Raw genomic sequence first — 13,275 nt, forward strand, 5'->3', positions numbered from 1 at the left:
CTATCTAGGACACATGATAGAGGGGAACACTCGTAGAGTGTGCAAACCATCCGTACCCGAAGGCGTGGACGATCGCGAACCAATATCCCCCTACAATAAGTGGCCATAGTACAATAATGAGGAAAAAAGATCAAAAAAAGAGGGAGCGCGGCAGCTGGCTGAGCTTTTAAAGGAGTTTCAAAATCTGAAAGTGGGCTTACAAATTGAGCAATATGATTGGTCAAAGCTCTCTTTTGCTCCTCCGCGAAACGGGCAGCTGGTGGCGTCAGCTCCTCACTTCTTGCCGGGACGGCAGGGCGGAACCCACTGCACCGACCAGTCGACTGGCAGAGTGGCAGACTGGCAGGTCCGTCGTCCAACTCATAGCACAGACCACAGAAGGCTGCCCACTGTCATTGCCGACCCGTACAAGCAGGCGCTTGCTGGCTGCTGCAGGCATATTGCGATACACTCAACTCTACCTCTCGATACTATCTCGACCTCCAACTTCCCCTCCGACCGCCGTCGAGACGACGACACACGATGTTGAGGTCGACATTGTCCCGTTCGGCTTGGCGGACTGGCAGGCATCAGGCGGCCAGGAATGCCAGCCGTGCCTTTTCGGCCACAGCTCAGAGACCCGCAGAGGTCGAGCTCACAATTGGTATGTCTCCATCCAGACCTCCACCCCATGACTAGCATACACCGTGTATCATCCCCGTACCCGTCGGCGCCGATGTACTGACTCGTGCCTCCCGTATCTTACAGATGGAAAGAAGGTCTCTATCGAGGGTGAGCACTCACACCATGCGCTGCGTCGCAAGTCCTGGGCCACGGAAAATGGGGAGAAGAGAGAGGGGGCAAAAAACACGGAACATGGTCGTCGCTAATACTTGTGGAAACCAACAGCCGGATCGGCCTTGATCCAGGCTTGCGAAAAGGCCGGCGTTACCATTCCCAGGTATGCGGAAAACGGACCCTGAATCTCGGGAAACTGCCCGTAGAGGTTCTTGCGCTGACTGTCTTGCAGATACTGTTATCATGAGTACGTCACATACGGTTTCGCCCCGCTCTCCCTAAATTTATACATACGGAGCTCCAGTCACTCCAACAGGCCTCTCAGCCCTACGAAGATCGACTGACAAAATGTTTAACTTCTTAGGAAGCTCATGATTGCTGGCAACTGCCGCATGTGCTTGGTCGAAGTCGAAAAGGTCCCGAAGCCCGTCGCGTCGTGCGCATGGCCCGTCCAACCCGGCATGGTCGTCAAGACCAACTCGCCCCTGACACACAAGGCGCGCGAAGGTGTGATGGAGTTCCTGCTCGCGAATCACCCCTTGGACTGCCCGATTTGCGACCAGGGTGGTGAGTGCGATCTCCAGGACCAGTCGATGCGCTACGGCGCCGACCGCGGTCGGTTCCACGAAATCGGCGGGAAGCGAGCGGTGGAGGACAAGAACATGGGTCCCCTTATCAAGACCTCCATGAACAGGTGTATCCAGTGCACGAGATGTGTGCGGTTCGCGAACGATATTGCCGGCGCCCCGGAACTGGGTTCGACGGGCCGTGGCAACGACCTGCAGATTGGTACCTACCTGGAGAAGAACCTCGACTCTGAGCTTTCTGGTAACGTCATCGATCTCTGCCCTGTCGGTGCTTTGACCTCGAAGCCTTATGCTTTCCGTGCACGCCCCTGGGAGCTGAAGAAGACGGAATCAATTGACGTTCTGGACGGCCTCGGCTCCAACATTCGCGTCGACACTCGTGGCTTGGAGGTTATGCGCGTTCTTCCTCGCCTCAACGACGAGGTTAACGAGGAGTGGATCAACGACAAGACTCGCTTTGCGTGCGATGGTCTCAAGACCCAGCGTCTTACCATTCCCCTGGTCCGAAGAGAAGGAAAGTTCGAGCCGGCGTCATGGGACCAGGCTCTGACTGAGATTGCCCACGCTTACCAAACGTTGAACCCCCAGGGCAATGAGTTCAAGGCCATTGCTGGTCAGCTCACCGAGGTTGAGTCGTTGGTTGCCATGAAGGATCTTGCCAACAGGCTTGGATCGGAGAACCTTGCGCTGGATATGCCCTCCGGCAACAAGCCTCTCGCCCACGGTGTTGACGTCCGCTCTAACTACATCTTCAACTCCAGCATCGTCGGTATCGAGTCTGCTGATGTTATCCTTCTTGTTGGTACTAACCCGAGACATGAGGCTGCTGTACTCAATGCTAGGATCCGTAAGCAATGGCTGCGCTCTGATCTTGAGATTGGCGTTGTCGGTCAGACTTGGGATTCTACTTTCGAGTTTGAGCACCTTGGCACCGACCATGGTGCTCTCCAGAAGGCGCTTGAGGGTGAATTTGGCCAGAAGCTCAAGTCGGCCAAGAACCCCATGATCATTGTGGGCTCTGGCGTCACCGATCACGGCGACGCCAATGCCTTCTATGAAACCGTCGGAAAGTTCGTCGACAGCAACGCTTCCAACTTCCTCACCGAGGAGTGGAACGGCTACAATGTTCTCCAGCGCGCTGCCTCCAGAGTCGGCGCCTTTGAGGTTGGCTTCACTGTTCCCTCCGCCGAGGTTGCCGAGACCAAGCCCAAGTTCGTCTGGCTCCTCGGCGCCGATGAGTTTGGCGAGGCCACTATCCCCAAGGACGCTTTCGTCGTCTACCAGGGCCACCACGGCGACAGGGGCGCCCAGATCGCCGATATCGTCCTCCCTGGTGCTGCCTACACCGAGAAGGCTGGCACCTACGTCAACACCGAGGGCCGTGTGCAGATGACCCGCGCTGCCACCGGTCTTCCCGGTGCCGCTCGCACGGACTGGAAGATTCTTCGCGCCGTGAGCGAGTACCTTGGCGTCCGCCTCCCCTACGATGATGTTGCTATGCTTCGGGATCGCATGGTTGAGATCAGCCCTGCTCTCTCGTCTTACGATATCATCGAGGCTCCCTCGCTCCAGCAGCTCAGCAAGGTGCAGCTGGCTGAGCAGAACCAGGGCGCTACCGCAAGCAACGAGCCCCTCAAGAAGGTCATCGACAACTTTTACTTTACCGACGTCATTTCCAGAAGGTTCGTATTTCCTCCTCCCTTTCAGCATTACCTGTCTTCAATCATATCTATAGCACAGTATTCACTGACAGTCCACACAGCTCCCCAACCATGGCCCGTTGCTCAGCCGCCAAGGAGACGGGTGATCCCCGAACCAACTTCATGGCTCCCGGCATGGAGGAGGATAGACCCATGGGTCAGATCGCCTATGGTGCATAGATAGACATTGGAAATGGCGGAGGGAAAGGCAAGGTAGAGGGGGGTTTTATAATGGAGACGACAGACACAGTCAAAGCAAGAAGACACTGGACCACAGTACAGTAGTTGTTCTTACCGCATGCATACCAGCTGCTGCAGAGTTGTTTTTAGAAAAATGATGAGAGACATAAAGAGTTTTGTTCTTGCTGTTTGATTTGCTTGTCTACCTCTTGTTGCTGTGTGTTTTGTGTGCTTCCACTTGTATGTATTATATGTATTGGTTGTTCTGGTCCGGGATAGAGTCGACTGTCAACGTTTGAGAGTCGCCTCGGGGAATGTCAACGTTGCAATGGCCGAGGTTGAAGATGATCTCTCATCATCCATCATCTTCGCAATATCATCTGCGTTACGGCCTTCATTCCCTTTCGCTTTCGCCCTAATTTCTCGCCATAGTCAACTGAAGCATACCATGAAGGAAAACTTGCCCGCGCCCAACCACTTTAAAGAAGCATCAGACTCAATATATGGTCGGATGTGGTCCATCTTACCCAGTTGAACGTGACCTCTGTTATTTCAGTTTCCTTGGTCCCTCTATGGGGTAGTGTCTCCTGATTTTGCATTCACAACGCCGTCTTCTTTGCCACTTAGTCATAATGAGGATACTCGACGGATTTCAACCAGTGCTAAGATTCTGGCTGAAGGAAGCAAGCAGCCTTGGTTACACCTACCAATCCTTTCGTTTGAACTATATCTGTTGAATTGGGTTAAAAGCGTTTTGCGATGCTGTCAGACATGGTACCAGTAGTCCATTATATGTGGTGCGAGCATGTTTGCCCTGTCCGAAGATATTTGTGATCAGACTAAAGGGGACAGGAGATGTCGCAGCCTCACGAGATCCACGAATACCAACAGCTTGAAGTTCCTCTGAGCTCATTTCCTGGGCTAAAATCAATATGTGCCAGAACGTGGTGGATGTCTTCCATACCTCTAAAGCCATTTATAAACAATATGCCACCGTGCTGAGCATTGTAATCTACTCATTATAATCCCTCTGCTAATGGACTGCCACATCCACTCTAGTACCTCCCATATCTTGATTTGCCAGAAGACGATGAAGGCTCTTCTGTTGACCAAAACTCCCATAAGGAGCATTGCCATCTGCTCAGTCATATTTACGCAAGTAATGAAACTGCTGCCAAAAACCCTCTCTATGCTACCATGCTATGCACTCCTTCTTCACCGTCTAGCGACATCATTTTCTTGCCCGTGATGAAACGAGAGTTCATCATCTAGCTTGGGTACTTCACTTGGATAACGGGTGCAAAGTAACGTCTGATCATGAAAATACGGTCAGTTTTGATATGTAGCCCGCTCATCTGGGATGGAAAACCGTCATGAGTGGAAACTGACTAGGAATCCATCTTCTGCGGCTGGGCTTGCTGTTGCTCCGCCTGCTCCTCCTCGTCAGGCGAAATGGGAGGGAATTCACGATCGATCAGGACCTCGGTAGTAACGGGGTTCGCGGCAGCAGCCTGCTGTTTTTGCTGTTGCTGCTTCTTCTCCCAAGGCTTCTGGGGAGCTTGCATTTTGCCGATGGGGGAGATACCCTAGAGCACAAATAAGTCGTAGGGTTAGTGTCCGTTTAAAGCTTCCTCCTTGCCCGGCAGGTTTGAGTTCTTCCTTCTACTTCTTGTTTACCCCGCAGATAGAAGCGCCATGCTCAAAGGCAAATCAAGACAGACTAAGTAAAGGAGAAACTTACAGGCTGCCGAACAACCGTATCAGGAATATTTTTAATGCCAGGGATCGGCGTCCCATTCGTGACGAGCTCGATGATGGCATTGAAACGTTCAGGGTAAGGAGCCATACCATCAGCTCCTCTTTCCGCGCCATCAGCGTTACCATCGTCGGCCTTCTTGAGCAAATCGACCTTGGGAGCCTGAACTTGCCAAGTGGGTAGGTCGTCATCGGATGCTGAAGCAGGGGTCATGCCCATGAGCTGCTGGATCTCGGCGAGCTTGTCCACTAGTTGGGCGTCGACGGGCGAGTTGGGAATCTGTGAGTGCGAGGGCGCTGAAGAAGATGACGAAGAGAGAAGATAGTTCTCGTAGGCGGACCGGTCGATGTCGATGCTAAGGCGGGACTTGTACCACCAGACGCGGGCTTGGAGAGAGATGCCGAGAGCCTTTTGGTGCTCGAAACCGTTCGAGAGGGGGCCCAGCATGGCTACGAGTCCTTGCTATGTTGATCATGATATGGTCAGTCTTGAGCTTTCATGGTGAGCGGTATCGTGTGAGATGGTTTGTGATGTGAATTCAAGGGTGAGGCTTGGGTAAGGCGTCTCACACGGTGACCGCGGGTTGACTTACAAGAAAGGGGCGGTCCTTGATCCAGGGATAGGCATCGAACTTCTTGAAGGCGGCAACATCATTACCGGCCGTTGGCGGTTGTTGTGTAGGAGCCTCCATGTTGTAGTTGTGAAAAGCGAGGGGCTATTGTAGAGTCGTGTGGCCGTCCGCTGAAGCTCTGCTCCAAGAGGATGATGATCGCTGTAACGGATAGGAAAGGCTACGACGTGACGTCTCCAAGCAGGAAAGGAAGCTTATGCAGCAGGCCAGCAGCTGCAACAACTCCAAAAGCAACGGTTATTTCAAAAGACGAGAATAGCACTTCTCTAGTGTATCAAAAGTGAGTTTCCGGGAGTGGGATGACGGAATGAGGTTCAAGGGTCCGGGATGTTAAAGTGGTTGGTTTGGGGTCCGGTTTGGTGGTCCGGTCCGGGTAGGCAAGTGAGGTCCACTCAAGAACCCTGCTGTCCCGGCCTGCGCCTTCCTGCTAGGGCTGCCCCGTACCCGAGGATGGACAAGCTGACAAGGTGAGCGGAAGGTCCAGGCTCACCGGGCAACGAGCACGGACCTGAATCTCAAGATCCCGTTCCTGCCTCGCCTGCCTCCACACGCCAGGAAGGCACGACGAACAACTGACACTGTGCACCCACTGAGCTGCAGCTGTGATACAGCGGGATATCCACTGAAATCTCAGGGACGAACGTGCACTGCATTGCCCTGCCCGAGTGCGTACATTACGATATCGTCCAAAGATTGACGGACACACATTGCTCCTTCCCTTCACTTCCATGTTGCTTCCCTTCATCTCTCTCTTACAAACAAACTTCCGACCTTTTCAAATCAAAGCGTTGGCTCTTTAGGATCATACAACAGATCAGACCCGGATTTAATATTCCATTTCTCCAAGTTGTCGCCATCAGAATCGACCATCCTCGCTCCTTCCATCCAGCAGTATCCGACACTGCGTTCCCCTCTTTCTCCAATCCACGCTACACGCCCACTGATCCGGAGTCTGGACAGCCCTGAACACTACGATCGTCGGCAGCGTACCGTATCTCGCACTGGCTTATCCCCAGCGGACGAATCCATCAACACCCACATTCATCACAATCGCCCAAGATACTTTGACTCTCTTTCACTTTATCTCCTACTATCCCTCCATCTTTGGGAAGGAGTTTGTATTCAGCCTCAACAGCCATGCGTCGTGTTGCCGCCAAAGCTCTGCGGACGAGCTACCAGTGCACCTTCCGGGGCCTACGAGCTAGCCGTAGGGGATCATCTCTCCCCCTGCTGCAAGCCTCAAAGGCTGTCAGTTCCGGTTCCCCCACAGCTCATTACAATCCCCGTCTCGGCACGGCTACCGCAAGATACCTGTCGAATACCGGCGCGCGCGACTCTTCAGACGGTACGCATCACTCGAGCGCTCACCCTGAGCCCCTTCGTTCGTCCATGTACGTCCGCGGCGCCTTCGTTACCCTGCTTTCAGGGCTTGTCGCCTACGGTGCCTGGTACAATTCCGGCGACAGCAACAACGAGTCCCCGATAGCCTCGACATCTAGCGTTACCACCGCCGCTACGGGCGCTGTCCCGACCCGATCAGTCCTGGTGATCGGAGCTGACGAGTTACACACGGGCACCTTTGTAGGAGACGGCCCTATTTCCAAGACCACGAGCAATAACGAGAGGGTGGTCGAAATGTTGTCCCCGGAGCAAGCGACCCAGAGGCTACGCCAGCTCGAGCAGTCGGTCTTCGTCAACCGCGGTCAGGGCGTTTATCGCTACGATGTTTCCCAGCTACCTAGTAACGATCCGATCGAGGATGACCACGCCGAGAAGATTGTTGAGGTACCCAACAAGGCCCAGAGCAGCGATCCGACCGATTGGATGTTTTGGGGTGTTTTCGACGGCCATTCGTAAGTCACTCTCCCAAGCGGACTATCTAGATGCCGTGGTTATTGAGAGACGACTGACAAGTGGAAACTATGCAGGGGTTGGACTACATCGGCCAAATTACGCCAGGCACTGATCAGCTTCGTTGCTCGCGAACTCAACGATACCTACAAGTCTTCTCCGGATCTTATCCCGTCTGCCGCTGCGGTTGAGTCTGCCATCAAGACCGGATTTACGCGATTGGACGACGAGATTGTGAACCAAAGCGTGCAGAGGGTTCTCAAGTCCAACAACCGGCTCGTTGCTGCCGAGCACCTTGCCCCAGCCCTGTCAGGCTCATGCGCCTTGCTCTCCTTTTACGACAGCAAGTCCAAGCTTCTGCGGGTTGCCTGCACTGGTGACTCGCGCGCAGTGTTGGGCCGCAGATCCGAGTCCGGAAAGTGGACGGCACATGCCCTATCAACCGACCAGACGGGTAGCAACCCCGATGAGGCTGCTCGCCTACGCCAACTGCACCCGGGTGAAGAGCATGTGGTCCGCCACGGTCGCGTACTTGGCGGCCTTGAACCGACACGCGCATTCGGCGATGCGAGCTACAAATGGAGCCGGGAACTTTCAGAGAAGCTTCGGGAAAAGTTCTTTGGTAGGTCTGTCTCTCCCCTGCTCAAGACACCCCCATATGTCACTGCCGAGCCAGTCGTCACAACAACCAAGGTCGAGCCCGAGAATGGCGACTTCGTGGTCATGGCCACGGATGGCCTCTGGGAGATGTTGACCAACGAGGAGGTTGTTGGGCTGGTGGGCAAGTGGATCGAGACCCAGGCTGGTAGCAGCTCCAAGTCGTCGGGATACTTCTCCTTCCTGCAGAAGGGTAGCAAGACAGCCCTACCTGTCGAATCTAGCGAGTCGGAGAAGAACAGCGGCAACAAGACGCCCATTCGCCAGAGACAGTGGGGCGCTACTGGTACGGACCCGATGGAACGGTTTGTGGTCCAGGACAAGAATGTTGCTACACATCTTGTTCGTAACGCCCTCGGTGGAAAGAACCAGGAGCAGGTTTCGGCTCTGTTGACACTCCCTTCGCCATTCTCGAGGAGGTACCGTGACGACTTGACGGTCCAGGTCATCTTCTTTGGATACGACGGCCCCAAGACGGGTGAGATTGTTGTCAACAAGGAGGCGACGGCTGCGGCCCTGGCTGCTGCGGCGGCTGATGGCAACAAGACGGGGCCTGCGAAGCCTAAGCTGTAGATCCTCAACGGCATCCGCAGGTGTTTTGACCCCATATTTTTTGTCCGATTTCTTGACCTCGTTTTGTTTGTCCTTTGATTCGAACCTGGCGAGTGGGGTGTGGGCTCTGAAGAACAGTCCTCGCTGTGGGCTTTGTGATTAGGTACTTTGGCGCATGTCGGATACTTTTGTCATTTTTGGGTGAGCAAAAGGGGAAGGGGTGTTGAGGGTAACAGCGATGTCATAACGTTCAACAGATGCATTACAGGCATGGCTTTTACGGCAGCGAAGCCATTTGGTACGAATTCACAGCAACTTGATCCACAATTCCTATATGTTCAAGCATTCTCCCATCTGTTTGTTTCTTCCTGTGCCATGTTCACACGAGCTTAGCTAGCTCAGCTGGAGATTCTCTCCAGTTGGGCTGTCATATCTGATGCAGCTGCAGTGCATGGGCTACATGTATGGCTGCACAGGACATACAACTAACAGCCCTATGAATCTTCGTGATACCCAACCTAACTTACGACGTAGAACCTGTGGATGGCACACGTTTGGCAAGAAACAATGTACAGGACATACAGCACATAGCAAGTGGCTTTTACATATCTCCATGCTCAGGACCCTTTCTGCTTTGCAACCTACATGGCGTTTGTTGCACAACCATAGAGATTGTTGAGGCTATCTGTGAAGGTAACACAGCAGCAAGTAAGCCACAGCTAGGCTGTCAAATGGAAACCCCTGAACTAAGGATGAGCTAAAGTGGACCATGTTATCTCATCTTGGACGCAGCCGGCCAACAGCAGTTCAAGACTATCTCCAAACCTCCAACAGACCGGTCCGGTTATTGCGACTGTATATTTAGTCTCTGCGACTTGTGTGGGCCTGCCCAGACTTCCAGCCAGCCAGTTAAATCAATGTGAACACATATTCATCGCATATTACTTTGGCGGGGATTTTGTAGACGTAAATATCATTAATTATTTGCACTAACAACATATACAAAAGTTAGTAATTTAATTAAAACTATTAAGCTATTGTACTATCATTGCTATTACTATCACTAAAGTAAATTATAATATTGAGGGGTAATAAAATGTACTTACTAACCGTTAGTATTACAAATACCTAAAATTAACAATCTTATACTCTTTTAGCTAGAGTAAGAACCTGCCCGTATCCCCAGTTCTACTCTCTTGATTGAATAGATTAAACTAGAGTCGCGCAACGACGAGCGCAACTATCTCAATATTAATTCTTAACGTGTAGTTAGTACTGTGCTTTGTTACTGCCTTGTACTACCTTGTAGTATAAAAGGCTGATTAAACTATTCCTTCTATAGAATCAGTCGACTCAGTCATCATAGAACGTGCTAGAATATAGAAGTTTTGCTACTGTATTCTAGAATTCTTTAACTTGTTCAGTGTGACGGCGCGGCTCAACCGCTGATCAGCATTGCTCTTATGGCTGCATGGTTCTTGGCAGTGCATAGTATATCCTTTGCGCCGCAGCTATCCTTTGTATTTTAGTTCTTTTTTTTCCTCATCTTTTGATCTTCATTCAATAGTAGGGTCTTTTGTCACTTTGTCGCATTCCTTCCTATAATGGCCTGGTCATCCGTTGCAACTATATAAGACTACTTGAGCGACCAAACTGCTAGCTTTGGTTACTTGTATCCTTTTGTAAGGACATGGTCTGGTTAGTATAATAGTCTGCCACCGCCATAATACTTTCTTCTATTCCCCATGATATTCAGCATTCCTTCTAGACTGATTTGTCATCATAGAATGCATCAGAAGCTCATAAATTCAGTTCATTCCTTTCATAATATAGTGCTTCTACAAGCACTCCTATCAACTTACAGAAGCTTCTACACTCTGGAAGCTTTTAGATACTTAACGTTCGTGTATATAAAAACCTCTTCTCTTTTTTAGTTAGTTACTCCTTAAGGAAGCAAACAAGCAAGCACAATCAAAGCAATACAATATAGTCTACTTCTATAGTTGTCACACGAATATTGCTCACAGTCCAGGGGTTAGGATCGCAAAGCTTAGCAGAGCCTCAAACGCTTGGAATGAGCTTCATAAATGCCCGGCAGCTGCAGGCCGCGAGGCTCAACCTCACTTTGGCCAGACTCTCAGCTAACAGCATTGCTTACTCAAGCCTCTCTCGACGCCTTCAGGCTAGCGAGCCAACTATCAAACTGCCGACGATGCTAGTAAGCGAGATAAGGCAATCTTCAGTCATCACAGAAGCGATCACAGCAACTAAGCAAGGATCACAGCAACTAAGCAAGGATCACAGCAACTAAGCAAGGATCACAGCAACTAAGCAAGGATCACAGCAACTAAGCAAAGATCAGAGCGACTGAACAAGGATCAGCGCCAGAAGAAGGAAGTAGAATAGCTGAAAGCACTCAGAAAGATTCACATGTATAAAGATCACTATATAGATACTCTGAGGCCTCAAACAACAAGGCTTGGTACGTACCTTAGTACGCATCAAACCTCTTTGGCATAAGAAGGCTTTAAAGCCCAGCCTGGATGGAAAGGCTTCAAAGGATTCAACAAGGCTTTCGAGACTAAAGTAGTTTATTAGCTGAATTGAACTACTGTTCCAAGCTCAGAACACTGCCCTTGTTACAATAGTGCAGGGTTCACTATAATAGTATGACAGGCTAGGGTGCATATGCCCAGACGGCCAAACCTACAAAAGATAGGATGATGTTCTGCTTGCAAGGCAGAACTCAGAATGCACACTATATAGCCAATGTCAACCTGTGACAAATAGTTGTTTCTCACAGTGTAGAGTTTACTGTACTCTTCTGTCTTGAGAGCAGAGTTCTCTCTAAGACCTCTTTTACAACATCTCTCTATTATCTTTGCAACTACGCTGCTTCTTTCAGCACTGCTATCGTACCTCTTACCGCTTCCGCTCCGCCCTGCTACAAGTGCATAGTTTACTATAGCATCTTTATACTAGTGCTATTATTATAAGTCAGTTAGGGCATTGCAGCAAACATATACTTAATAATAAATAGTAGCAATAAATAGTAGCAATAAAAAATACTAGTCCCAATATAAAATACAAACTATCTTACAATACGCTACTTGTGACGGCCTGGTTATCCGTCACAATTATATAAGACCACTTGAGCAACCAAACTGCCAGCTTTGGTTACTTGTTGTCATGAGGCTAGTGCCCGTGGCTGAAATGCTTGGCAATCTTGCTAAGCGGGTGCTCTACTCTCACAGCAGGCAACATTAGCCTGTACGCGCGCATGTCTCTTCTTTAAGACAGCCGGCTAGACTGCTCAAAGTGTATTCTTTTCTTTCCTTCTCTCTTTGTAGAATCTTATCGATTCTTTTAGCCAGCATCTGTATTAACTATGCTGTACTCCTTACACTTATATTCTTTTGCAGGAACATGGCCTAATTAGTGTAGTAGTCTGCCACCGCCATGACACTACTAAGACTACTTCTTATTAAGAAAGCAAAAGTTATTATTATTCGAAAATTAAATTAATATAAAGAAATACTAAATACTAATCTCTTGGTACTATAAAAGACTCAAGCTGCGCAAATACAATCAGTACGTAAGAATTAGCAAATAACTATTTAAATAATTACTCTATAGCAGGATAATCTAATAATAGTAATATCTTTATAATTAACTTTATTATAATATACCCAAAGCTATTTATATAAATATAAGTATATGCAAAGCTAATAATATACTTAGCAATATACCTAATATAAACTTACTCAACTGTCACAGGTTGACATTGGCTACATAGTGTGCATTCCCAGTTCTGCCTTACAAGCAGAACAACGTCTTATCTTTTGTAAGTTAGGCCGTCTGGGCATATGCACCCCAGCCTGTCATAGTATGTTCTGCTTAAACGGTGGGTTCGATTCCCGACCGTGGCAATTTCAAGGGCGATTTTGGGATACTCTTGTCGGCACTTAGTCGAGCACAGCTCCTAAGAATGCAATGACAATTGAGGACCATATATGCAAATCGAAGAGTACTGAAATGCCACGTATCGGCCCATTGGAAAATGTCCAACTTAGCGGGAAGTTGCATTTTCAGGTAGTGCTATATAAGCCGTCGCATTGTGATAAATCCTCCGCGACATTGTCGCCCTCGGAAATGGGGCCGGGGCCGGGGCCTTATCTTGAAGATTATTGAAAGATAACTTCGCTTTAAGGGGAGGTAGTGTCACAGGTTGACATTGGCTATATAGTGTGCATTCCGAGTTCTGCCTTGCAAGCAGAACATTGTCCTATCTTTTGTAGGTTTGGCCGTCTGGGCATATGCACCCCAGCCTGTCATATCAACATACTCTTATACCCAACCAACTCTCTTTACTAAATTAGAATATACTGCCTTCTCCTAATAATTAATACTAATAATACTGCTAATAATAAAACTCATGAAAGCAATAATTTATATATTTAAAAATTAATTCAACAAATACTTACATATTCATAAATAGCTTCATCCTCTTCTTTATATAAATCCGGTACAAATGTTAATACTATATCACTTTCGTAAAGATTTGGCGAGCAGCAACATTTCCCC

At 49.6% G+C, this 13,275-nt stretch overlaps 3 protein-coding genes across 3 annotated transcripts; 2 read left to right on the plus strand and 1 right to left on the minus strand.

Moving 5' to 3' along the window:
• The first annotated feature begins 350 nt into the window (after nucleotides 1-350).
• SMAC4_02450 (uncharacterized protein) lies at nucleotides 351-3,434 on the plus strand. The gene is made up of 6 exons (XM_024655202.2): nucleotides 351-643; nucleotides 748-771; nucleotides 889-940; nucleotides 1,010-1,024; nucleotides 1,142-3,046; nucleotides 3,127-3,434. Exons 1-6 carry the CDS (start codon nucleotides 523-525, stop codon nucleotides 3,242-3,244), a joined length of 2,235 nt encoding a protein of 744 aa, XP_024511116.1. The 5' UTR covers nucleotides 351-522; the 3' UTR covers nucleotides 3,245-3,434.
• A 767-nt stretch (nucleotides 3,435-4,201) lies between these two features.
• On the minus strand, nucleotides 4,202-6,078 carry SMAC4_02451 (uncharacterized protein). Its single transcript, XM_024655203.2, has 4 exons — nucleotides 5,593-6,078; nucleotides 4,986-5,462; nucleotides 4,634-4,830; nucleotides 4,202-4,555 (listed from the first exon to the last, which is right to left on the minus strand). Coding segments are annotated over exons 1-4 (774 nt in total). The 5' UTR covers nucleotides 5,692-6,078; the 3' UTR covers nucleotides 4,202-4,554.
• A 405-nt stretch (nucleotides 6,079-6,483) lies between these two features.
• On the plus strand, nucleotides 6,484-9,051 carry SMAC4_02452 (uncharacterized protein). Its single transcript, XM_003350733.2, has 2 exons — nucleotides 6,484-7,484; nucleotides 7,560-9,051. The coding sequence occupies exons 1-2, from the start codon at nucleotides 6,769-6,771 to the stop codon at nucleotides 8,710-8,712; spliced, it is 1,869 nt and encodes a 622-aa protein (XP_003350781.1). The 5' UTR covers nucleotides 6,484-6,768; the 3' UTR covers nucleotides 8,713-9,051.
• Nucleotides 9,052-13,275: the final 4,224 nt, after the last annotated feature.

The sequence above is a fragment of the Sordaria macrospora genome, chromosome 5 (assembly GCF_033870435.1).
Source record: "Sordaria macrospora chromosome 5, complete sequence".
Taxonomy (NCBI): Eukaryota; Fungi; Ascomycota; class Sordariomycetes; order Sordariales; family Sordariaceae; genus Sordaria; species Sordaria macrospora.